General features: G+C 36.9%; 7 protein-coding genes across 15 annotated transcripts; 3 read left to right on the top strand and 4 right to left on the bottom strand.

The window, feature by feature from the left end:
* Positions 1–650: 650 nt before the first annotated feature.
* Positions 651–4,398, bottom strand: LOC106453360 (ankyrin repeat-containing protein BDA1-like). The gene is made up of 2 exons (XM_013895615.3): positions 3,742–4,398; positions 651–1,894 (listed from the first exon to the last, which is right to left on the bottom strand). Exons 1-2 carry the CDS (start codon positions 4,321–4,323, stop codon positions 1,115–1,117), a joined length of 1,362 nt encoding a protein of 453 aa, XP_013751069.1. The 5' UTR covers positions 4,324–4,398; the 3' UTR covers positions 651–1,114.
* A 228-nt stretch (positions 4,399–4,626) lies between these two features.
* Positions 4,627–6,253, top strand: LOC106450777 (trihelix transcription factor ASIL2). Its single transcript, XM_013892535.3, has one exon. It carries the CDS (start codon positions 5,199–5,201, stop codon positions 6,108–6,110), a length of 912 nt encoding a protein of 303 aa, XP_013747989.2. The 5' UTR covers positions 4,627–5,198; the 3' UTR covers positions 6,111–6,253.
* A 549-nt stretch (positions 6,254–6,802) lies between these two features.
* On the bottom strand, positions 6,803–10,916 carry LOC106450774 (RNA-binding motif protein, X chromosome). Of its 5 annotated transcripts, none has more exons than XM_013892533.3 (12): positions 10,565–10,916; positions 9,800–10,296; positions 9,631–9,720; positions 9,293–9,532; positions 8,822–9,043; positions 8,393–8,747; positions 7,988–8,310; positions 7,799–7,902; positions 7,620–7,726; positions 7,417–7,529; positions 7,201–7,341; positions 6,803–7,096 (listed from the first exon to the last, which is right to left on the bottom strand). In XM_013892533.3, exons 1-11 carry the CDS (start codon positions 10,830–10,832, stop codon positions 7,249–7,251), a joined length of 2,412 nt encoding a protein of 803 aa, XP_013747987.1. In that variant the 5' UTR covers positions 10,833–10,916; the 3' UTR covers positions 6,803–7,096; positions 7,201–7,248. The 5 variants fall into 5 exon arrangements, with proteins under 5 accessions (XP_013747987.1, XP_013747984.1, XP_022574767.1 ...); XM_013892530.3 differs by having other exon boundaries at positions 7,237–7,341; XM_022719046.2 differs by having other exon boundaries at positions 7,244–7,341.
* Positions 10,917–11,457: 541 nt separating this feature from the next.
* LOC106450779 (rac-like GTP-binding protein ARAC9) lies at positions 11,458–13,165 on the bottom strand. The gene is made up of 7 exons (XM_013892542.3): positions 12,808–13,165; positions 12,627–12,714; positions 12,330–12,439; positions 12,168–12,231; positions 12,027–12,091; positions 11,873–11,938; positions 11,458–11,774 (listed from the first exon to the last, which is right to left on the bottom strand). The coding sequence occupies exons 1-7, from the start codon at positions 12,946–12,948 to the stop codon at positions 11,673–11,675; spliced, it is 636 nt and encodes a 211-aa protein (XP_013747996.2). The 5' UTR covers positions 12,949–13,165; the 3' UTR covers positions 11,458–11,672.
* Positions 13,166–13,962: 797 nt separating this feature from the next.
* Positions 13,963–15,736, top strand: LOC106450778 (putative casein kinase II subunit beta-4). 5 transcript variants are annotated; one of them, XM_013892537.3, is made up of 5 exons: positions 13,963–14,307; positions 14,386–14,604; positions 14,690–14,799; positions 14,990–15,152; positions 15,258–15,647. In XM_013892537.3, exons 1-5 carry the CDS (start codon positions 14,127–14,129, stop codon positions 15,389–15,391), a joined length of 807 nt encoding a protein of 268 aa, XP_013747991.2. In that variant the 5' UTR covers positions 13,963–14,126; the 3' UTR covers positions 15,392–15,647. The 5 variants fall into 5 exon arrangements, with proteins under 5 accessions (XP_013747991.2, XP_013747995.2, XP_013747990.2 ...); XM_013892541.3 differs by having other exon boundaries at positions 13,964–14,290; positions 14,390–14,604; positions 14,990–15,155; positions 15,258–15,736; XM_013892536.3 differs by having other exon boundaries at positions 13,964–14,307; positions 14,990–15,155; positions 15,258–15,736.
* Positions 15,737–16,176: 440 nt separating this feature from the next.
* Positions 16,177–16,978, bottom strand: BNAA05G04220D (FCS-Like Zinc finger 3). Its single transcript, XM_013892543.3, has 2 exons — positions 16,753–16,978; positions 16,177–16,648 (listed from the first exon to the last, which is right to left on the bottom strand). The coding sequence occupies exons 1-2, from the start codon at positions 16,860–16,862 to the stop codon at positions 16,483–16,485; spliced, it is 276 nt and encodes a 91-aa protein (XP_013747997.2). The 5' UTR covers positions 16,863–16,978; the 3' UTR covers positions 16,177–16,482.
* A 2,316-nt stretch (positions 16,979–19,294) lies between these two features.
* Positions 19,295–21,643, top strand: LOC125609245 (probable dolichyl pyrophosphate Glc1Man9GlcNAc2 alpha-1,3-glucosyltransferase). The gene is made up of 3 exons (XM_048780435.1): positions 19,295–20,120; positions 20,301–20,745; positions 21,101–21,643. The coding sequence occupies exons 1-3, from the start codon at positions 19,404–19,406 to the stop codon at positions 21,451–21,453; spliced, it is 1,515 nt and encodes a 504-aa protein (XP_048636392.1). The 5' UTR covers positions 19,295–19,403; the 3' UTR covers positions 21,454–21,643.
* Positions 21,644–21,962: the final 319 nt, after the last annotated feature.

Genomic DNA, 21,962 nt, shown 5'->3' with positions numbered 1-21,962 from the left:
GCTTCCCGCTTCGGAACCGGAATCGGAATCGGAACTTTGTGGAAGCTTGCGGAATCTCGCTTCCAAAACGTTTCTAAAATATTCTCTTTAAAAACCTGTTGGAAGCTTATGATTCCGTTTTGGAATCTCGCTTCCGCTTTAAAAAAAAATACAATGTATATCAATAAAATATAAAACCATAGTTTTAATCTATATAAAATAAAAAAAATTAATAGTAACGAATATTGAGTTATAAATATACAAATATCAAAAATAATACTATAAATTATCTTTATGCATTGAGATTTTTTATTAAAGATATAGCACATATTGAAAAATATTGTGTCAATTATTTATGAAGTATTAAAAATAATTAATTTAATATTTTTTGTAAACATAATTTATGTGTACTTTTACAGTTTTAATATAAAATCATTTCAAAATTATTATAAATGAATAAATGTTTTATTTCAAATTTAAATCATATAATTTTTAGTCCTAATTTTTTAAAAGTTTTATATATATATATATATATATATATGGATATACGCTTCCAACACGTACCCGCTTCCTAATATTTTTAAAAATCTCGCTTCTGCGCTTCCTTACGCTTCCGCTTCCACGTACCCGCTTCCGTTTCCATGTAACATAGAAAAGAACACATTATATAAAGAAAAACACAAACATAAAAGAGAGCAATACTATTGTTTAGAGATTTATATATCTAATTATTTTTTAGTTACAGGTTTCTAAGCACTACAAAACAAAGTATGTTGAATAGCTTATTTTAAATATTTCTATTACTTCTAATTTGCGCAACCAAATTTTACAAAACTTGTAAAAGCAACTTTAAAAATCACAAATAATTTATATTATTTCTATATAATTGTTATAAAAATTAATTAATATGTGTCATTGAGGAGAAAGCTAGTTTTCTATCGACTTATTTTTGAGAAATCTGTTTATTCTGTCGGTTTTTTTTGGGGATATTGTAAAACCATCTGTTTTAATATCTATAGAATTTAGATGTTACAAAAAAACAAACATGAGAAGAAAACACATTATAAAAAGAAAAACATACACATAAAAGCAAACATGAAAAAGAAATAAAAATACAACAAAAGGATGTGATCAGTTAAGTTTCACTCGTTGCCTTCTTAATGCCATTGCACAACGATTTGATGAAGAAGTAAAGCTCACGAAGAACCAAGAGCAACGCTGCCGCAAGAACCACGACCCAAAACACATCCTCATCTGGTGCTAAGTAGACGATAGCAAGACAATACGTAGACACGGCTGAGATAATGCAAAGCCTCATCCAGTTTCTCAGAGGGAAACCTTTAGTGAGCTGAGAGATCATAGCCACCGAAACCAAGAACCCAATCGCGTTAAAGGCAGAGTAAAGAGTGAAGTGAACGCGTCTGTCCGCCATGATCGCTTGCCCTGCAGTGCTGTTCCTTTGTCCGAAAATGTTATCTAAAGTTCTGCCTAGTGATGTTGTTGCCCTTGTTGTGTTTGTCGCGTTTGAACCACCGTTAGCGTCTTCACTCTTGAAAGCTCCTGGAGGCTGAAGACCTCCGGTGAATGTAAGTGTTGCTATGAGTGTTGCAACAATCATTAGGGTCTCTCGTTGTTCGAGTGTGGAGTTATTGATCTCGTCGTTGATATGATTCTTTATCATACGAATAGGGTTTCTAGTATGATGACTACGTTTAAGCCGTTGACGTCCCGTACGTGCGTTATTTGCTGAAGCTGTCTGAAAGATTTGAACAACCTTGTACATTTCAGAAACACTTCCTCCTTCGGTTTCAATAACCACGTCGAGTATATCCTTTGGTGTTAACCAGTTTCTGTTCTGTCTGTTTACATCTACTCCGCTGAGTATTGCATCGTCACCAATCAACATCTCCACAATCTGTACATAAAAAATATTATACGTAGCATGATGCATGTTCATGTCATAGTTAACTAGCTTATACATCATTCCTATATACTCCCTCCGTTTTTTGAGATGACCCTTTTAACACTCAATGAATTAAAAAACTATTTAATTTCCTATATTTTAAACAAAAATATCATTAATTATCAATTTAACCATAATTCAACCAATAATGTAATAATATGCAGAATATTAAAGGTTATAAATATAAAAATAACTAATTTTAGTAGAAAGCTAAAAACGTCATCTACTTTCAAACAAAATAAATTTCTAAACGCCAAATACTAAAAAACGGAAATGAGTAATAAATAATCATGTATATCATTTGTATTTTTCTTTAATTATAGTCTCATTGGATTGTTATTTTAACGTGGAATAATTATGCTATAATCCCTTATATATTAAAAGAGAAGCATTGTAATAAATGCATTTACATTATAATAGACACGTGGCAGCCTCACAATGATTTGATAATAAATATGCTAACGCGTTCACACTATAGTCATAAATGTGTTCACACTATGTACTTTGTGATTTTTTTAATATAAAAATCACATACATAGTTCCAATAAAACTCTGGATTTTTCGGTTCGAATAAAAATAGATAACAAATCAAAAGCCAAACTATATATATATTATTTTTATTGTTTACAGATAAAATTGAGCAAAATATTCATAAATTTTGATTCGATTTGTTATCCGTTTTGATTTGAACTAAAAAATCTTGATATTTGAAACTTTACGAAACAAATCAAATACTAAAATACAATATCCAAAAAAGAAGCAAATCACTAATACCAATATTTTTAGGAACATATATCTAATTCGATATGTTATATGCATATATATACATATATGAAAAGAATTATATATATTATACTTTATATCAGTTTTACAATATAAATTTATTATATTAGGTACTAAAATTAAAAGGTTATATAATGTTTTATTTTTGTAATAAAATGTTATTATTAAATTATTTTTAAAATTTTATTTTATTTACGAATCAAATCGGATATTCTTTAAAATTCTAAAACATTTCGGATATCGGAGTCACCGAATATCTAGGTGGCTAAAGATCGAATTGACAAGAATGCTTTCAAATATCCAGATACTTGATATGTGTCCACCCCTATTTACGAATATAATTTTATTTTCTTTTAATGAAAAAATGACTAATGTCAAGGTCTTTTTTATTTTAAATAAATTTTAATTTTATCTTTCATGTATTATTCTGAACAAAAATGTCATTTAATATTAATTAACAATATCTTTATATATTTTTTAACTATTTTTATATACTTTTTACATAAACATACATGTGCACCTTGATGTGAGCATCTTATAACTAAGTATTCACCACAGCTGAAGTATCTAATTTTTTTGAAAGTTGAAATATTTTTTCTTAATGTTTCTTTCACTACCGACCAAATTGTAGTGAAATGATTTGTCTTAATAATTTTCTTTTCTTTTTCTTAAACTATTATCTGTTTAAAAACTATAATATGAAACTATTGGTTCGACATGACAACTATCTAAACTTCATAATATGAAAATAAACATATAATATTAATTTTAGGTTTTTATCCGAAAAAACCAAAAAATCAAATGTTTTAACCGAATAAACTAAAATAAATATTAATTTAAAATAATAGTTATATTTTAGAAGATTAAAAACAAAAAAACGTAAAACCTAACCAATATCCAGATTAAACAGATTTATTGTCTTTTTTATTAAAAATAACGAAACTAATAATCACATCCCGCGCAAGGCGCGGGTTATTACCTAGTTGATATGTAAATGATGAGTAAAGAATAAGAACCTGAAGCTGTTTCCCAAGTGTTGCAAGATGCAAGATTGTATTGCCTTCTCGATTCTCCATATTAACGATCCTCTCCGACATGTCACGTTTCTTGATCTCTTCCAGCAACAACTTCGTAGCTTCCACTTGATTGTTCTTTACAGCAACGTGAAGAGGTGTCTCAAGAGAAGCATTTATTTCCTTGAGAGATTCGGGGAAAGAAGAAACCAGCTCTTTCATGACCTCGATTCTCCCTCTCTGCACCGCGCAGTGAAGAGGAATCGAACCGTCTTTGTTCTTCAAGCGGCAGAGAACATGTTTCTGGCCGACACTTAGGAGAGCTCTCACAACCTCTATCTTCCCTGAGGCTGAAGCAATATGAAGAGGACTAAAACCTTGTTGGTTCGGCTCCAGAGCTAAATCTTGCTTGTGACGCAAGATTTCAGCCGTGAAGGCAGCTTGGCCAGAGAAGGCTGAGATATGGAGAGGATTCTCTAGAGAAGACATAGAAAAACGGTCGAGAAGAAGAGGATCTTCTTGAAGTAGCAAGTGAAGTGTTGTTGTGTCTCCCGACCGAGCTGCATCAAACAATCTGTGGTCCATTTTGTAAGGGTCCCAAAGGTATATCCAGTCTTTAAATATTTATCCACATTCAGACAAGTACACATATGTATATATATATATATAATAGTGTGAAAACGAGACTGCGTGATGATGAAGTTTGTTACCCTGATAAAATACCTTCCTCGATTTTAATTCTTGAATTTTTTAACTATGAGATTCTTGAAGGTAAGAACAAAGCTTATAAATCACCCTAATTATTAGTGTCTTTCTCACTAATCGACAAAGGCAGTATAATAAACTAGTAAAAAGCTTGTTTTAACACTTCCACTTTCACTATAGATTAGTTCCCACATGTTTGTCGGGGAGATTCCTTTCTTCTTAGCTTAAATAAAACGTTGGTATATGACAGCCTGTAATAGATTCTCCCCGTCGAGAAGGTTGATGGTGTATATTATAGTTGGGCCTGGCCCACTTACATCATATTGGGTTTAATTTGGTTTAAAGGCCTTAAATTAAACAATTATGGAGATTAAAGAGATGAAGACGCCGAAAAAGATCATTAAGCAGATTCTAAAATGGCAAGAGCGGTTCGCAAGTCTACCGTACGCCACCTACCGTTCCCGTCATACGCGGCTCACGTTAGCCATCTTTCCAACCATGAATACGGTGGCTTGTTGGCTTCGTCCCTCTACTATTTATCCCACGTGTCGTAATTATCGTCCACGACGGTGCCCACACCACCCTCCACCACTTACCAACTCTGCTAACGTGCGCTTCTAACTGACACCCTATCCTCCGCCAACAACCATTATCATGCGCCTCTCCTCTCTCTCCCTTATCTCCTCGATTATAACGTGAAATCGCCGCCGCGAAAAGCCATTTTAGTCTCCACGAGAGAGATCTGAAACCGATCCATGTCCGATCCGGATTCTCCGCCGACTCACGATCCAATTCCCGATCGGGATCAACCGGAACCGGCCTCCGCCACCGATCCGAAGCTCCCCTCCGTCCCCAAGAGCTCCAGGCGGTTGCCTCCGCCGTGCTGGTCCCTCGAGGAGACGACCGCGCTCATCGACGGCTACCGCGAGAAATGGCACGCTCTCGGCCGCGGAAACCTCAAGGCGAACCACTGGGAGGACGTCGCGGAAGCGGTCGCCGCCGCGTGTCCCGGCGTGGCGCCGAGGAAGACCGCGGTTCAGTGTAGGCACAAGATGGAGAAGCTCCGGCAGAGGTACCGCGCCGAGATCCAGCGGGCGAGGTCTGTTCCCGTGGCGAGGTTCGTCTCCTCTTGGGTCCATTATAAGCGTATGGAAGCCATGGAGATTACTAAACCGGACGGCGAAGAGAATCAATTCAGCGGCGGAGGTCCGACGCCGAGGTTCTTTAACAGGAACGGTGGCGGCGGCGGCGGCGGGATCAGGATTCGGATACCGACGGGAGTGAGCATTGCGCAGCCCGGTCCGAGGATCGAACCGAAAAGCTTTGGTATTAGTACAAATCCAAGACCTGGTCGTGTTGTCGGAACAGGATCCAGTTACGGAGCTAGGGTTGTCGGAGGAGGGAGTGAGATGAAGATGATGTCTGATGATACAATTGGGAGTGCGATAAAGCTACTTGGAGATGCGATGTTGAGAACGGAGGAGAAGAAGATGGAGATGACGAGGGAGATAGAAGGGATGAGGATGGAGATGGAGATGAAGAGGACGAAGATGGTGTTGGAGTCGCAGCAACGGATTGTGGAGGCATTTGCTAGAACCATGTCGGAGAATTTGGAGGAGGAGAAGAAGAAGATGAAGAAAGCAAGAAGAGTATCTTCAGTGGAGTAATGTTAATCTATGTTGTTGTATTATTTAATAAGTGTATAAAGTATCCACCTTTTAGGCTTTTCAGATGAATATGCAGTGGAGAAATTGTTGTTGTGATAAAACTTGAAAGTGACATCAATGGAGTAAGAACCATCTTCATTGTCTTCTCTTATCACATAGATAGCCAAAACTCATAAGCTGAAACGAAGAGCCTCTAGCAACTGATGGGAGCAATACAATTACAGCTAAATTTTCGGTCCTTCATTGACAAGGTTCATGGGGCAAACACATCCCTATAATTTTTTTTCTTTTTTTTTGTCAACCTATAAATTTTTCAAAAAGAGAGATACATTTACATAAGTTAATAAACTAATAACCTTTTCGATCCTGAATTAAACAATTTAAAATATAATATAACCAAATAAATTATAAAAATTTTAAGGAAATTTATACATGTATATATTTTTCTTAATATCATAAAATAATAATTAGTGTCCTTTAAAGAATAAACTGTATTATATTTTCAACTTAAATAAATATTAGTTAATTTTGTTACCTTCAATCATTTTTATTCTGTAAATTGTTGTATTACTGATTAAATTATATTTTAATCGGTAAGAAATATGTTTATAAATAATTGATAAAAAGTTAATAAATAAATAAAATATTATAATTTACTATAAATTTATTGGCTAGAAGTATGTTTATAAAAATAATAAAAAGATAACTTTATTAATAAATAAAAAATGATAAATCTCAAATAGAGTTTTACTATATATAAAAAAACAAAAAAACATGTTTATATAACTGAAGCTTGTCACACCATCTAAAACAGATTCAAATACAAATGCAGTTGAAGATGCAAGCCACTTAAAACAAGAAGCCAATTCATTATCCATTATTACTACTCTCTATTCCGACAGTCTCCCCCAGGTTTATAGCCCTGCAACCAAATTGCTTATCTCCTGCATAACTTTGCATAGGTCAAACCTCCTTCCTGGCGAAACCTGTTCCATTTACAAATTTAATCACTTGGTAAATCCATTTGTTCCATAATCACATTGCTTAGATGGCGTTCCAAGTAACAAAACAATGCACCACAAGAGACAACCTAAAACTTGTTATGAAGAAGGAACCAAAAGATGACCACTAACTCACTTCAGTAGTATGATCCTGGACCACCACCACCACCTGAGTAACTACTACCACCCAGTCCACGACTTGAGTATACTGAAGAATACGAGCTACCTCCCTGTAATAAAAAGTTACTCTCAACTCAACTTTCCAACAAAAAAGAGAAAACGAGAATGTTTCTGAAGCCACTTACATCTCTTCTGGGGGGTATGTCACTACCATAGCTTGAACTTACATCTCTTCTGGGTGGTTCACTACCATAGCTTGATGAGTATATTCCTCCTACATCGCTGCTACTATACGAACCTGAAGTAAAGAAACATAGCCATGTAAGTGTTTGCATCTCGACGCAGTATTGCTGTATGTTAAGCCACAACAGAGAGTTATCAAACAAACCTCCTCCATAATCCATTCCCTGACGACTGCTGCTATATGGACCACGCGAGTCATGACTTGTCATTGCATTTCGGCTGCTTCCATATCCTAAACTAGATCTAGGAATCCTAAAATAAACATGGAAGTAAGAAACCAAGACATACACATATCACAAAGATATCCATAGAACGAGAACATACCGGTCCCCATATGATTCTCCATACTGAGATGGGCCAAGATCATAGTCCAGACGAGCTCTTGAATGACGAGCATCGACGTCAGCATAACGGGGAGGAATGTCATCCTGAATGATATAAACACTTGTTTAAGAAAACAATCATATAGTTTGATTAGAGAACAAAATGGTCAGAGAAAGTAATAAATCAGACCAATGCAGAATATGGTCGCTTTGATCCAGGAAGAGGCTCATCATAAGCACGAGATCTCCCTTCACTGTAACTTGGAGGAGGTCTTTCAAACCTCGGACTGTAAAGGTCTTCCCCGTACGGCCTCCTCATTTCTAAGCGAGAAGAATCTCTAGGAATATCTGAATAACCAGACCCACGAGGTGCATAATCATCTCTGTAAGACAGATGCCTCTCAGGAGAAAGCCTGGAGCTACTATAGCTCACAGCTGGTCTGCTTCTCGGAGGAAGAAGATCCTCACGCCGACCATAGTCCCTCTTCAAGCTAGCCTTTGGATACGGAGGAACTGCAAAATAAAAAAAAAACTCAAATAAATGAACAAAAAAAAAAGATAACTGAACATGGATAAACAAAAAGTCCAGTGGTACCTGGAGGTCTTCTGTCATAAGACCTAGCAGGTGGTGGCAAGGGCCTGGATCTTGCAGATGGTGGTAATGGCCTGGATCTTGCAGGTGGTGGCAAGGGCCTAGAGGGCCTAGCTCTTGCAGGTGGAGGTAGAGGTGGTCGTGGACGTCTTCCTCTTGATCCACTAACTCTCTTTGCACTACTAGGAGGTGGGGCTCGAGGTCCAACGCCTCTAGAGCTACGAGGTGGCAGACGAGCCAGTGAACTCCTTCCAGATCGTCTACTCCCATGCCTACTAGACCGGTGGTCTGAGCGACTGGGCTGCCTGCCTTTGCCTGCTCCATGAAGTGGTCTAGACAAGCGTGCCCTCACTTTTGCCTGGAAAAAAAGGAGGAATTAGAAACAATATACTTGCGTAAATAAGGATAAGCCATAAAAATAGAGGCATATACCTTGTCCTCTCCTTCGCCTAGTTCTGAGTTGTTGATTGCTTTGGCACAAGTCACAGCAGCCTCATGGGTATCGAAAGTTACAAAACCAAAGTCTTTCCTCCTGGCTGATGGCATATTGCGCGCAAGCTCAATTTTCTCAAGTTTGCCATATCTTTTCAAAAGGTCTCTAACATGCTCTTCACTCCATGATGTTGACAGTCCATCAATGAAGATAGTCTTAACCTGCAACACCAATTAAATTAAGTACTACAGCCAGATAAATATAATCACCAACAATCAATAATCAAGTATCTAAAATGTTGTTAGAAAGCATTCTAAGCTACCATACAGAGACATAAAAGAAAAAACTTTTAAGTGAATAGGTAGGTGGCATCCATGCCTGCCCTTATAAACTCCTCCAACGCTCAAAAGAAGACAATGGCAGGATGAAAGTTTGCATGCAACAAATAAATGATCCTGCATTGTGAGTACCTGCGCCATCATCTCATCTTCCGGATCCAAGAAGGAATCTGCAAAAGAAACCTTTGCAGGCTTTTCAAGTCCAAACACCACTTCCTTCCTTATAAGGCGTTTGTGAGCATCCACGGCATCCGAGCGAGATGCGAAATCCAAAAACGCATACCCTCGGTTCATGTTGGCATTGTTGCTGTCCTCTACCAAAGCAATCTCATCCATACTCTCAACGCCATAGTGTTTCAGCTTCTCCCTCAACTGAAACACACAGCAAAAGACCCAACGGTCAAAAATCACCACGAACTGTGGAGTTGGGGTTTTAATTGTGACATATCAATGGACACGCTGATACTTACAGCTTCTGAGGTCCATGTCTTGCATATGTTAGCAATGAGGAGAGTATCATTATCTTGGCTTGCAGTTACACCACACTTTTTACCATTGATCTGCAGTCCCAATGTATACACACAATGTAAAAGCTAGCACAAACTCTCCATCAAATACTAAAGTTGTAGACGGGTTTACCATTGGGCTTTTAAGCTCTTTAACAGCTCGTTTCGCTTGTTCCACAGTAGCAAAACGCAGGAAAGCATAACCTTTGCTCTTATTCGTCTGCGGATTCTTCACAATCCTAACCTCAGTCACCTCCCCAACGTGACCAAACACTTTCTTCAAATCCTCCTCCGTAGCTCCCTTGTCCAAGCTCCCAACAAAGATCTCAAACTCCTTACTCTTACGCCTATCATTGAGAACATCATCATACTCCTCTTCCTCTCCCACATGGCCAGCTTCTCCAAGCTTGGCTTCTTCTTCAGCATCGCCTTCGCTCTCCTGAAGATCTCCAATCTCCTCACCTTCTACCTCGGCCTCAAACTCATCCTCCTCCTGATTAACCAACTCATGATACTCCTCCTCCCTCTCCTCAAACTCCTCCTCCCCGCCGTACTCATCGGCGTCGTACTCTGGCTCATTGTCATCTAAATCCAATCTTTCATCTTTCCCCAAATCATCCACAGTCTCCTCTGCGAGTTAAAAGCTGAGTAAAACATCTACACTATTCCTAAAGTTAACAAAACCTACAACAGGGCCGGACCTGGGAGCAGTAGACTATTTAGTAAATGTTTTAATAAAATTTTTGCCAATCTAATTTTATTTTAAATATTTGGGATTAGGCGAATAGAAGTTAGAACAGTTAGCTCTAAAATCTAAATCATTCTACGGTCAACAAGTCACAAACTTTTCATCAAATCGAAGATTGGATCCGTTAAAAACAATGAAAAATCATCTTACTTTGAGGCGGAACGACGTCGTTTGGATTCGCCGCAGCTTCGAGATCATCCAATTGCTTCGACTCGTCTAATTGATTCTCTTCCTCGATAGATTTATCCACCTCCTCCTCCGGCGTCTCTTCCTTCGCATCCACAGCATCGGAGACGGATGTCTCTCCGTCATCGGCGGATTCAATTGGCGGATTCTGAGCCTTGACAGCCGATCTCGTGACCCTCCCGCCTCGTCTCGCGGCGGCTCCTCCTCCTCTCTTGACAACCTTTGGTGGCATAGCTTTCCTCTTGTGTTGTTGTTGTGTTTTTTTTTTCTGTTTCTGAGCCAATGAGACCTAATTCGAGAAGTACACAAAGGATCTATGTTTCGATCGGCTTTTATATCACTGATAGGCCCAATGTCCGGTTTTCGTTCGGTATAGGTTAGTTAATACCGTTTGTTTCCTATCTTGTTCCCCGGTTAAATTTTGATCGGTTAATACCGGTTTGTTTTGATCTGATGACTTGAAGAGAATCATTGTTTATGTGTGGATGTTTAATAAATCGTTATGCCTGTAACTATAAGCTTTATACAACTAGCAATGAAGTGGATTATTTAATATTTATGTAGAACCTAATTGTTAATTAATTATCAATTTATTATATATACATTACATTTATATTACATATTTTACTTTTATGTTTAATTTTAAGTTATTTGATAAATTATAAAAATTAGATATATGAATTTTCTAAAAAAAATGATGAATCTTCATTGGTATTATTTTCTGATTTAAAAGTTTTAGACCAGTTTAGATCGATTTAGATCAAATTTGATTGATTGTAATAAATTTAGAATAGTTTAAAACCGATTTAAATGGCATAAAAATTTGGTTATGACTGATTTGTCATCTAAACTGACCCTTGGGTTTAGACCGATTTTTATAACATTGATTTATGTACATTTTTTACATAGACGAGAGTTGGCTTATTATTACAACACACGCTCTACTATAAGATCAAACTCTCATAAAGAAGATAACAAAATCACACTAACAGTCGTTCGTAGCAACACACTAAAAGATTTATAAATAAAAAGAGCAAGCCAGAGATTTAAAAGTAGCCAGAGAAGCTTGAGATCAGAGAGCATGGCAAAAACGAAATCTTCTCTTTTGTTTCTTAATTTTTGTAGGAGGCTGTAGAACTACTTTTATCGCTGCATCAAACACCGCTTTCACGTTCTGTAAGATCATCATTATAGCGTCATCAACACTCTTCTTTAGAAGATTAAATTTGAGCAAGTGTAGAAATTAACTCAAGGCGTTAATGGTTTTAGTACCTGTTGTGTTTTTGAGCTGCACTCTATATATGCTAATGCTCCTATCTCTTTTCTTAGCTCTTGACCCTATAAAGAAAACAATCTTTTAATGTTATAAAATGCTTGATTCTTAATACATGCTTCTGATTATAAAATAGTAATTAAGGAAACATACTTGTTCTGTTGAGATTGTGCAAGCACCTGGATAGTTCATTGGAAACTTCTTATCCTCTCTTAGATCTGCAAGTAACACACATTAGATCTCTTACACTTATCAATGTTACTAGATTCCTCAAGACCAAGTGATTTCTTGAACCTAATTTAGTTCCCACTAGAACAATAGGCACGTTAGGAGCATAATGTCGCAGCTCAGGGACCCACTGCAAAAGAAAAATGAACCACAAGCACATGAGATGGTGTGTGAAAAAGTTACATTGCAGCAGTGAAATTAAAAAAGGGAAAGAAAGAAAGTTTAAACCTTTTTAGCAATGTTCTCAAAGCTAGGCCTGCTGATAAGAGAAAAGGCAAGAATGAAAACATCTGCTCCTCTGTAACTCAATGGTCTAAGCCTATTGTAATCTTCTTGACCTGTACATATAATATAACACCACAAATTCAAAATCTATCTAGTTTGAGTAAAGATCCATTCTTTATCAACTATCAAGAAACTTCAAGATTGTTGAGAAACAAAAGTCAACATTTCTTTTAAAGGGTCAAAAGATTAGAACTTGGCACAAGAACAAGACTCTGAAAGAAAGTGAAGAACTATATTTACCAGCAGTATCCCAAAGACCCAGATTAACGGTTTTGCCATCGACTAGAACATTTGCACTGAAGTTGTCGAACACTGTAGGAACATAATCCTGTAATAACGAGGACAACATTCACCAAACAGTGCCCAAAAGTCATTTAAAAAAAAGTTCAAGAAAGAAAGAGAGAGAGAGAGAGATGGATACAGTAGGAAAGGTGTTGCTGGTGTAGGAGATAAGAAGACAAGTTTTGCCCACAGCTCCATCGCCAACAGTGACGCACTTGATAAACGTTGTAGCTGCTGTTGTTGTTGTTGATACTGATGCAGCAGCCACTGAAGCTGACATTGATTTGAGATATGAGGATAGTACTCTCTGAGTTTAGCTTCTCTTTCTTTCTCTTTTTGTGCTTCTGGTTTTAAGTGTAGAAAGGAAACTGAGTGTTGAGAGGAAAAGCTGCAAGACTAATTTGAAAGCGTGGAAAACAAAGGAGTCAACTTTAATTTGAGCTGTCAGAGAGGCAAAAGTATTTTGAATGCATAGACTTTGCTTTATTGCTTATCTTTTTGTTGAAAATTCTTATGTACCCATTTGTTCAATATGACATACAAAAAATTAGGTCCAGCCTTTTCAGCAAAAGAAACAAAATATTAAATGTAGTTTGTGTTGGTGTGAGGTCTCACTAAACAATGCAGTTAGTTGTTAAAAATTCATTAAACTTGTAAAGGCTTTTTCTTTTGAGAAACACTTTGGAATAAACGAATTAATTGGTACCAGACTATTGACTATTTAGAGAGCTTATCAACAAAAAACATTCGATGCTGCAATATGATATTCAAATTTGAATTTTTATTGAAAGGATAGCCATACAACTTTGGCATAAGAAAATCAATCAATAAAAAAGTGGAAACATCAATTTGTTAGCGGGTAACATTTGGTAATAACATTATTATATTCACTTATTAATTTTATAATTTTAGTTAACTCATAATGTTTTTGTATAATATATTTTAACTAATTAACTTTTGTTTCAATAAACAATATATTTTTTTTAAAAAAATTGTTATGAGTTTTAGACAATGGATAGACCACCAAACCCCCTCATCATTATTAACAAGAAGGAAATGCAAGTCAATCATTATTATCGTGTTTATGCCAAAAAAGAAAATAAATAAATTTGTGATTCCTTTCTTCCGAAGATATGATATAGAATCATACTCATCTTTATGCAAATAAATAGGTTTACTTGTATTAGTATATATGAATCTTTTGTGTTATTTATTTTCCTTAATACAGTCACAAGATTAAAGCCCAATAAGGAAAGCCCATTTATAAATAAAACAATAAAAAATCAAAGAGAAGAAAACAAAACAGTAGAGGAAGAGAGAAAGCAGAGAGAGCACTCTTTACCTCTTCTTCTCTTTCGTCTACTCTCCTCTCTGATCAACCAAATCAAAAAAAAAAGGGAAAAACCCAGATCTCTCCGCCTCTCTCCTGATAATAAAGTCCGAGACTTTAATCGAGTTATGCACAAGGGTCGGAGCGGAATCACAATGGGCGGTGGCGGCTCATCGTCGAGATCGGAGCTCCTCGGCGGAGCTACTGATCGGAAAAGAATCAACGAAGCTTTAGACAAACATCTTAAAAAGTCTTTAGACAAAGATTCATTCCCTTCAACCTCAACTAATAAATCTCACCTTCAAGAAGGTTTTGTCTTTTTAAAAACATCAGTTAATGTTCTGTCTTTTTGTTACTGGTCTAATTTTTTTTTTCTTTTTTTGTTAGCAACAGTTGAATCTGAAGGATCAGATGTGAGTGGCTCAGAAGGCGAGGACGAAGACACGTCATGGATCTCGTGGTTTTGTAATTTGAGAGGGAATGAGTTTTTCTGCGAAGTGGATGAAGATTATGTACAAGATGATTTTAATCTGTGTGGGTTGAGTGGTCTAGTTCCTTACTATGATTATGCACTTGATCTTATCTTAGATATTGAATCATCAAACGGTAAGTGTGTGTCAAGTTTCCTTAAACTATGATTATGCACTTGATCTGATTTTTTTTTTTATTGTGTGTGTGTGTGTGCATTTAGGTGATATGTTTACTGAAGAGCAGAATGAGTTGGTGGAATCAGCTGCTGAGATGTTGTATGGTCTTATTCATGTTCGTTACATTCTCACTTCTAAAGGAATGGCTGCTATGGTATTACTAAAGAAGTTTATTTTTTTCAATGTTCGAGAAAATCGCTAGGCGGTAGTTAGGCTGGTGCTTTATTTAGAATTATTCTAGAAAAATTGTTTTGTTTATGTCTGATTTGCTGACTAGGCGCCGTCTAGACCGATTTTTAGAACACTAGTTTTCTTTGTTTGAATGAGATTGAATATGTTTGTAGTTGGAGAAGTACAAGAGCTGTGATTTTGGCAGATGTCCGAGAGTGTTCTGCAGCGGGCAGTCTTGTCTTCCGGTGGGACAATCTGATATACCGAGGTCAAGCACGGTGAAGATATACTGCCCTAAATGCGAGGATCTTTACTACCCGCGATCTAAATACGAAGGCAGTATCCTTTTTTCCACTTTGTTTAGAAAGGCTTTGGGAGATGTTAAGAGTGTTTGTTTGTTGTCTTAGTGTTTTTTATTTTCCTTAATGGTTATTTTTGCAGACATTGATGGAGCTTACTTTGGGACTACATTCCCACATTTGTTTCTCATGGCTCATGGGAACATGAAACCGCAGAAGCCGAGTCAAAGCTATGTTCCTAAGATATTTGGCTTTAAGGTACACAAGAAACAATGATGAAGCCCTTCTTCTTGATGGTCACGGATGATCATACTGTATCGTGGTCGGAGGATGAAAAGTGCTCTAATGACTAAAAGGTCTTGAGAAGTTGAGTTCTCTGTATGTAATCTTGGATGAAACTGATCTATAGAGAATCTGTCATTGGCACCCGTGGGGATTCATTTAAATCATTTACAGATATGGTTTTTGATTTTGCTTAACAGAGTTAGTTGTGTATAATATAATTGCTGAGGTAAAATGAGATTTGTCCTTATTGTTTCTTGTGTCGTACGCAACTAAGTTGCATCACTAATATTCGACTCTTTTATTCTAATAGACATTGGCATGGGTCTCGTTTTGTTACAAAGTGGTGTTTACTTTAGTCTCCTCTATATAATACCTCATGAATCATGGACAGTTTTAATAATTTGATTCTCGAATCATGGACAGTATGAACATCAACAAAAGAGGCAAGAACTCAACAATGTGTTCAGTCTATTTAGGCTCTTAAATGGCCCAGACATTATGAATCAGCCTATCTTTCCATTTGTTTCGATGCTAGTAAAGATAATAGAAAATCCAAAATGGGCTTATTTATAGCCCATTAAGGCCCAAACATAGCTGTATCCTTTTTCCACGTGTAACCGAACTGTCGGAGTTATTAGTTAGTGTCGGAAAAATGCATTAAAAAGAAACTGTAATTGTAATTGTAATTGTTTGCGGATCAATATACAGTGGATGAACTTGATGCAGATACGATAATTAGTAAGAACATAGTATGCTCTGGTTGAATTAAAACATAAGATGAGGAAGATAAAGAAATTGAATTTAGAACATATATATAGTATGCTCTGTTTTATTTTCAAAAAAAAATTAAATCCCCCCCCCCCCCCTCCAATGAACAAAAACCATCAACACTCTCCCAAGCTCCAGGTTCATTTTACATAGAACCAGATCTTTACAGTTTCTCAGATCCCATATTCATCTCTGATCCAGATACATAGCAAAACCTCGCAGGTTATTCTTAAGAAGGGTATATTATAGCTTTTTTGACCAAAATAGGGTATATAAAAAAAAAGCTATTCGCTTATGTAATAAAAAGTTCTCAACTAAGCCACCACGAGAGTTCCTGTCCGAACGGTTTTGCAATCTTTAGCAGCTTCGGAAGATTTTTTACGGAGAGATCTAGCAGAGAGTTTCCAGCTTTTCTCCTTGGCTTCATCAGACTCAATCTGTTCTTCTCTGCACTCGTTGCTACAAAACGCCTTGTCTCCTCTGTAAGAAAAAAACAAATCAAGAAACATCTCAATAAAAGCATTTTTAATTTAATCATTTTATATAAAAAAGGCAATGACTTTTGATCGGTGTTAATTAAGTACCTGTACATGAAGATGTCTGAGTTACGACCAAGGTGTTTACGGCAAAGAGAGCAAGACTCCAAAAAGTGTGGCTCTTCACTACCAAAAACTCCAGCGTAATAAGAAGCCATTGCTTATACCAATCTCTAAAAAAAAGACGAGATTCTTGAACCAGATTCGAGATTCAGCTAAGAGAGGAAGAAGAATGAGAGAGGAGGAGGTGGAAGCTGATTGATTTGGTGTACGTATATAAAGGCAAGCTTGGGACTTTCTGCTTGACTTGAACTAATCACCTGTGTTACGGACCACTATCGTTACTGTGGTCTACAATACATCTACACCCTTCTTTCAGTCTCGAAATAACTATACGTTAAAAGTTCAATGCTAGTTCATTACTTTTATTTTATTAATAATGTTTTTTTGTGTGTCTGGTAAATCGAAGTACTAGATTCTGTTTCTGCTAATTTTACCGGGAGAATTCATCCATAAAGTTGTAAGATACAATGAACCAAACTCTCTTTGTCCGTACTAGTTACTTATTTTTATTTAATTTTTTTTTAATTTTATGAGGCACACAAAAGTCTATACAATAAATTACAAGTAAACATTTGTAAGATTCGTTGGCCACAATAACATGCATAACGCATGATTGATGGACTTTTCCTTAAATATAAATAGTTAACATTAAATGAAAGTTTCTACGTTATAAATTTTTATATTACTGCTTTTTTTTTAAAATTGTTCTAGTGTGTACTTTCTACTTTCTTAGGATTCATTTCCCTTGGACAATGTTTCGTTCCTTGTGTGAAAATTTATAATCGCCTCTCATTTGTTTACTTGGTGTACTTATTGTACTTGTAAAATATTTCATTAATTCCTCTATGGACAGTAACGTTTTTTTATATTACTAATTAATTGTTTTATGTTGTGATGAGACAAAACTCAGGATACACGTGTTAAACTCAAGGTAAAAGCATCCAAAGAAATTACTGCAGGAAGTTCTTTTTCTAAATAAGTATTTAATTCACTTATACATTGTAGAATTTTTTATTGCGTACTTATACGTGTCATTTATGCGGAATTCTCTAAAAAAAATATCAAAACTGAGTTTGAGCTAGTACTATATATACGTTTTTGTTCATATTATAATCTTTCCTAGTTGAAATTTAGCAGACACCAGCAGACCTTGTCTTTTGAAATCAATCGTGGTAAGAAACACACTACTAGTTTTCTTTTAATTATATGTTTAAACAAAGACCACCACGTCAAGCACTCAATGTTTCTGAGTAAGCAATGATTCACATACGAACTTGGAAACCAATATATTCACAAAACAAAAAATAAGTATATTGATACACAAATAATTTTCTTTTGTAATGAATTATAATAAAAGTCCAAAAGAGAAAGTTGCCAGGACCACACAACTTGTCATATGTCGTCATTGCAACAAGGCGTTCGAGTGGGGAAATAGGTCCCACAGAAGTTTGGGAATATCAAAAACGAGGAGCTGACTACACAAAACCATTTTTAAAAGGCCTTTAATTATTAATGGGACCCCACCATCACCTCTCTTAGGCCCAATAATCGACGCTCTTGTCTCTCGGGCCCATGACAGCTGCCCTTGTACCCCGTTTTTCCTACTTTTTTCCATTTTTCACTGCACACCCACCTGCCATTGACACGTGTGGTGAACCTCGTTCGTGCGCCAGCTAAGCTGGGAGTATGTGATACGTGGCGGTTAAGCAAAGGCCTTAAGGTTGCATGGGAATTAAATTATATCGGTTTTAATTCTACGGTTAATATTTAATCTAATACTAGAATTATTGGATACAGGTACAGCCTTTGTTTTGTCATCGTAAATGCTCTCGGCTGTAGGTCAATTTCGGCATCAATTATGTAATGCCATGTGTAACACTCCGTCGATACCTTTGATAATGGGCTTTTCATTGGCCCAATAGTAATTGAATAACAGTCTACGTAGTCCTCCGTTTTTTTTTTCCGAACGGAACCAAATTTTCGGTTTTCAATTTGGTCATGGTCTTGATTTCGGTTTAGTTCTGCAGGATTTTGAAACTTTGTTTAGATTTCGGTTGGGTTAGATTCCTTTTTAATATTTTTCTAAAAATATATAAAAAACATAAATACCTGAAAAACTGAAACTGGATTTACAGAAATAACCGAAAAATAAACGAATTTAACAGAAATAACCAAATTTAACCGGAAATATCTAACTACTTTAGAAAATTATACTAAAAATTAACCGAAAATATCAGCTTAAAAACCAAAACTAACCAAAAACTGAACGGCACCAATTTATTCAGTTCACTTTGGTATAACTGTGGCTGAACCTAATAAACCAAAACCGAAAATACCCGATCCGAATAAACAGAAGTATCCGAAATCGCAGGGCTAAGTCTACGGTTTAGGATTTGATTTAACAGCACTGATGATCACAGCCGTTGATTATCTGTCGTAAATAATCTCAGCCGTACGTAGATCAACCTCAGAAAGTCTAGTTTAACATAGTGCCATGTCATATGTTATCAACCAACCAAGTAACGCCATATACACAACTCCACGTAAAACTCCGTCACGCTAGCTTTCATCATGGGCTTTTCCTCGGCCCATTAATAGATTTTGCAACACACGTTTACAGTCAAATCGGAGCCGAGATGGACGGCGACCGGCGACACCTCCTCCTCTGGTTCTTCGCCGCAGCGACCGCAGTGAAGCTCCTCCTAATCCCGTCGTACAGAAGCACCGACTTCGAGGTCCACCGCAACTGGCTCGCGATCACACACTCTCTCCCTCTCTCCGAATGGTACTTCGACGAGACCAGCCAATGGACGCTCGACTACCCTCCTTTCTTCGCCTACTTCGAGCGCTTCCTCTCCTTCTTCGCTCGTCTCCTCGATCCCAAGATCGTGGATCTTCACAAAGGTCTCGATTACAGCGCAGACTCCGTCGTCTACTTCCAGCGCATCACCGTTATCTTCTCCGATCTCTCTCTCCTCCTCGGTGTTTACAGATTGACTCGAAAGGTTGAGACTTTGAAGCGGAACCTGATCTGTGTTCTGGTGGTTTGGTCTCCGGGGCTGTTGATGGTTGATCACGTTCATTTTCAGTACAATGGGTTCTTGCTTGGTTGGTTGTTGCTGTCGGTTTCGTTTCTGCAAGATGGGAGAGATCTGATTGGTGGGTTTCTCTTCGCTGTTGTGTTGTGTTTCAAGCATTTGTTCGCTGTCGCTGCTCCGGTTTACTTCGTTTATCTCCTTAGGCATTACTGCTGGGCCGGTTTAGCTACCGGTTTGCGACGGCTTGTGGCTCTTGGTTCGGTTGTTGTGGCGGTTTTCGCCGCAGCTTTTGGACCGTTTATATACAATGGACAGGTTAGTAGTAAGAAAGTTTTAGTTTTTAAGCCTTGCTGTCTTATTACATTGAATACTGTCTTAGAAACCGCTGTTACTTGTCAGTTTCATGAGTTATTTGTCCGGTTTGCAGTGAAAGTCAATGCCTTTTTTGTATATTGAGTCAAACTTATGGTGTGTAGTGTTGTTGTTGTGTTGCAGATACAGCAAGTGATAAGTAGAATGTTTCCTTTTGGGAGAGGGTTGTGTCATGCTTACTGGGCACCTAACTTTTGGGTTTTCTATATAATACTCGATAAAGGTCTTGCCTTTACGCTGCGGAAGCTCGGGTTCGACGTTCAGGTTCCTTCGGCTTCTTTCACTGGAGGTTTAGTTGGGGACTCTTCACCGTTTGCTGTTCTCCCTCAGATCACTCCATTGACAACGTTTGTGATGGTGTTACTTGCCATTACTCCGTGTCTGATCAAAGCTTGGAAGAAACCGCAACCCGGGCTTGTGGGTAGGTGGATTGCTTATGCATATACATGCGGGTTTTTGTTTGGATGGCATGTACATGAGAAAGCGTCGCTTCACTTCACTATCCCACTAGCAATTGTTGCAGTGCAGAGTTTAGAAGATGCTAAACACTACTTCTTGGTTTCCATAGGTATAATAACGTTTTTTTTGTTCTAAGACCATCTCCAATGGTACTCTATAATTTTCTCTATATTTCACTCTAAAATAGAGTAATTGCTCCAATGGTTCACTCTATAATAGAGTGAAATATAGAGTATTCTTGTTTTTTCACTCTATATTTGGAGTAAAAAAATAAGATTACTCTATATTTCACTATATTATAGAGTAACTCTATTACAGAGTGAACCATTAGAGCAAATCTAACTCTATAATAGAGTTACTCTATTTTAGTGTAAATTATAGAGGAAAAAATAGAGTTCCCTTGGAGATGCGCTAACCACCACTCGTTCCATGTATTGATATGATCTCTCTATAATCTCATGCAGTGTATTGCTACTCGCTCTTTCCACTCTTATATGAGCCGCAGGAGTATCCAATCAAAGTTCTGTTGCTGTTGTTGCACTCCATGGTAATGTGGCTAGGCTTTACGGCTCTATACTCTGACGAGAAGGCGTTGAAGGAGAAGGAGGGTGGTGAAAGCAAGAGCAAGTTTGAGATTGGATGTATTGAGAAGGGTTACCTGATAGGTTTGGTTCTAGTAGAGATAGTGTCTCAGTTCTTGCATCCTTATTTTCTAGGTGACAGATATGCATTTATGCCTTTGATGTTGATCTCGACCTACTGTGCCGTTGGTATCATGTACTCTTGGATTTGGCAGCTTCTTAAGATCCTGACATGACTTAGATTTTTGGTTACTTGAGGAGTTTGATTCTAATACTATGTTTAATCATGTAGTTTTCTGTATTGTTCTCATCATGAACTTGTGATTTTGTTTTATTTCATAATCCTTAAATATGTGAAAGCATATCCCTAATCTAGTGATTTGTTTAGATGTTTCATTAATGAATTTACCTAGCAAGTTTGAACTTTGAGTCTCAGCAAAATTATTATACAATTATCCAGATTGGTAGAAAAAATCTACATAAATGCTTCAAAAAATGTATAACCATTAGATGTAAATTTTCATAAAACATAAAACTGTATATAATAGCACAACTTAAAAAATAATAATAAAAAATAGTAAAATACATAAAGAGTGAAGTCACAAATTCATGTTGCTGTGAGGAGGAAACACCCAAGAAATGTAGTTAGGATAAAAGTCACTCGAACGGCGAGCAGAGCCAATTTCCTCAACACCAATGGAAAAGTAGTCGCCACGGTCCCCTTTACGTGACTGGTACAATCTGT

Source organism: Brassica napus, chromosome A5 (genome assembly GCF_020379485.1).
Source record: "Brassica napus cultivar Da-Ae chromosome A5, Da-Ae, whole genome shotgun sequence".
NCBI classification, from domain to species: Eukaryota; Viridiplantae; Streptophyta; class Magnoliopsida; order Brassicales; family Brassicaceae; genus Brassica; species Brassica napus.
This window is presented reverse-complemented; position numbering and strand designations above follow the sequence as displayed.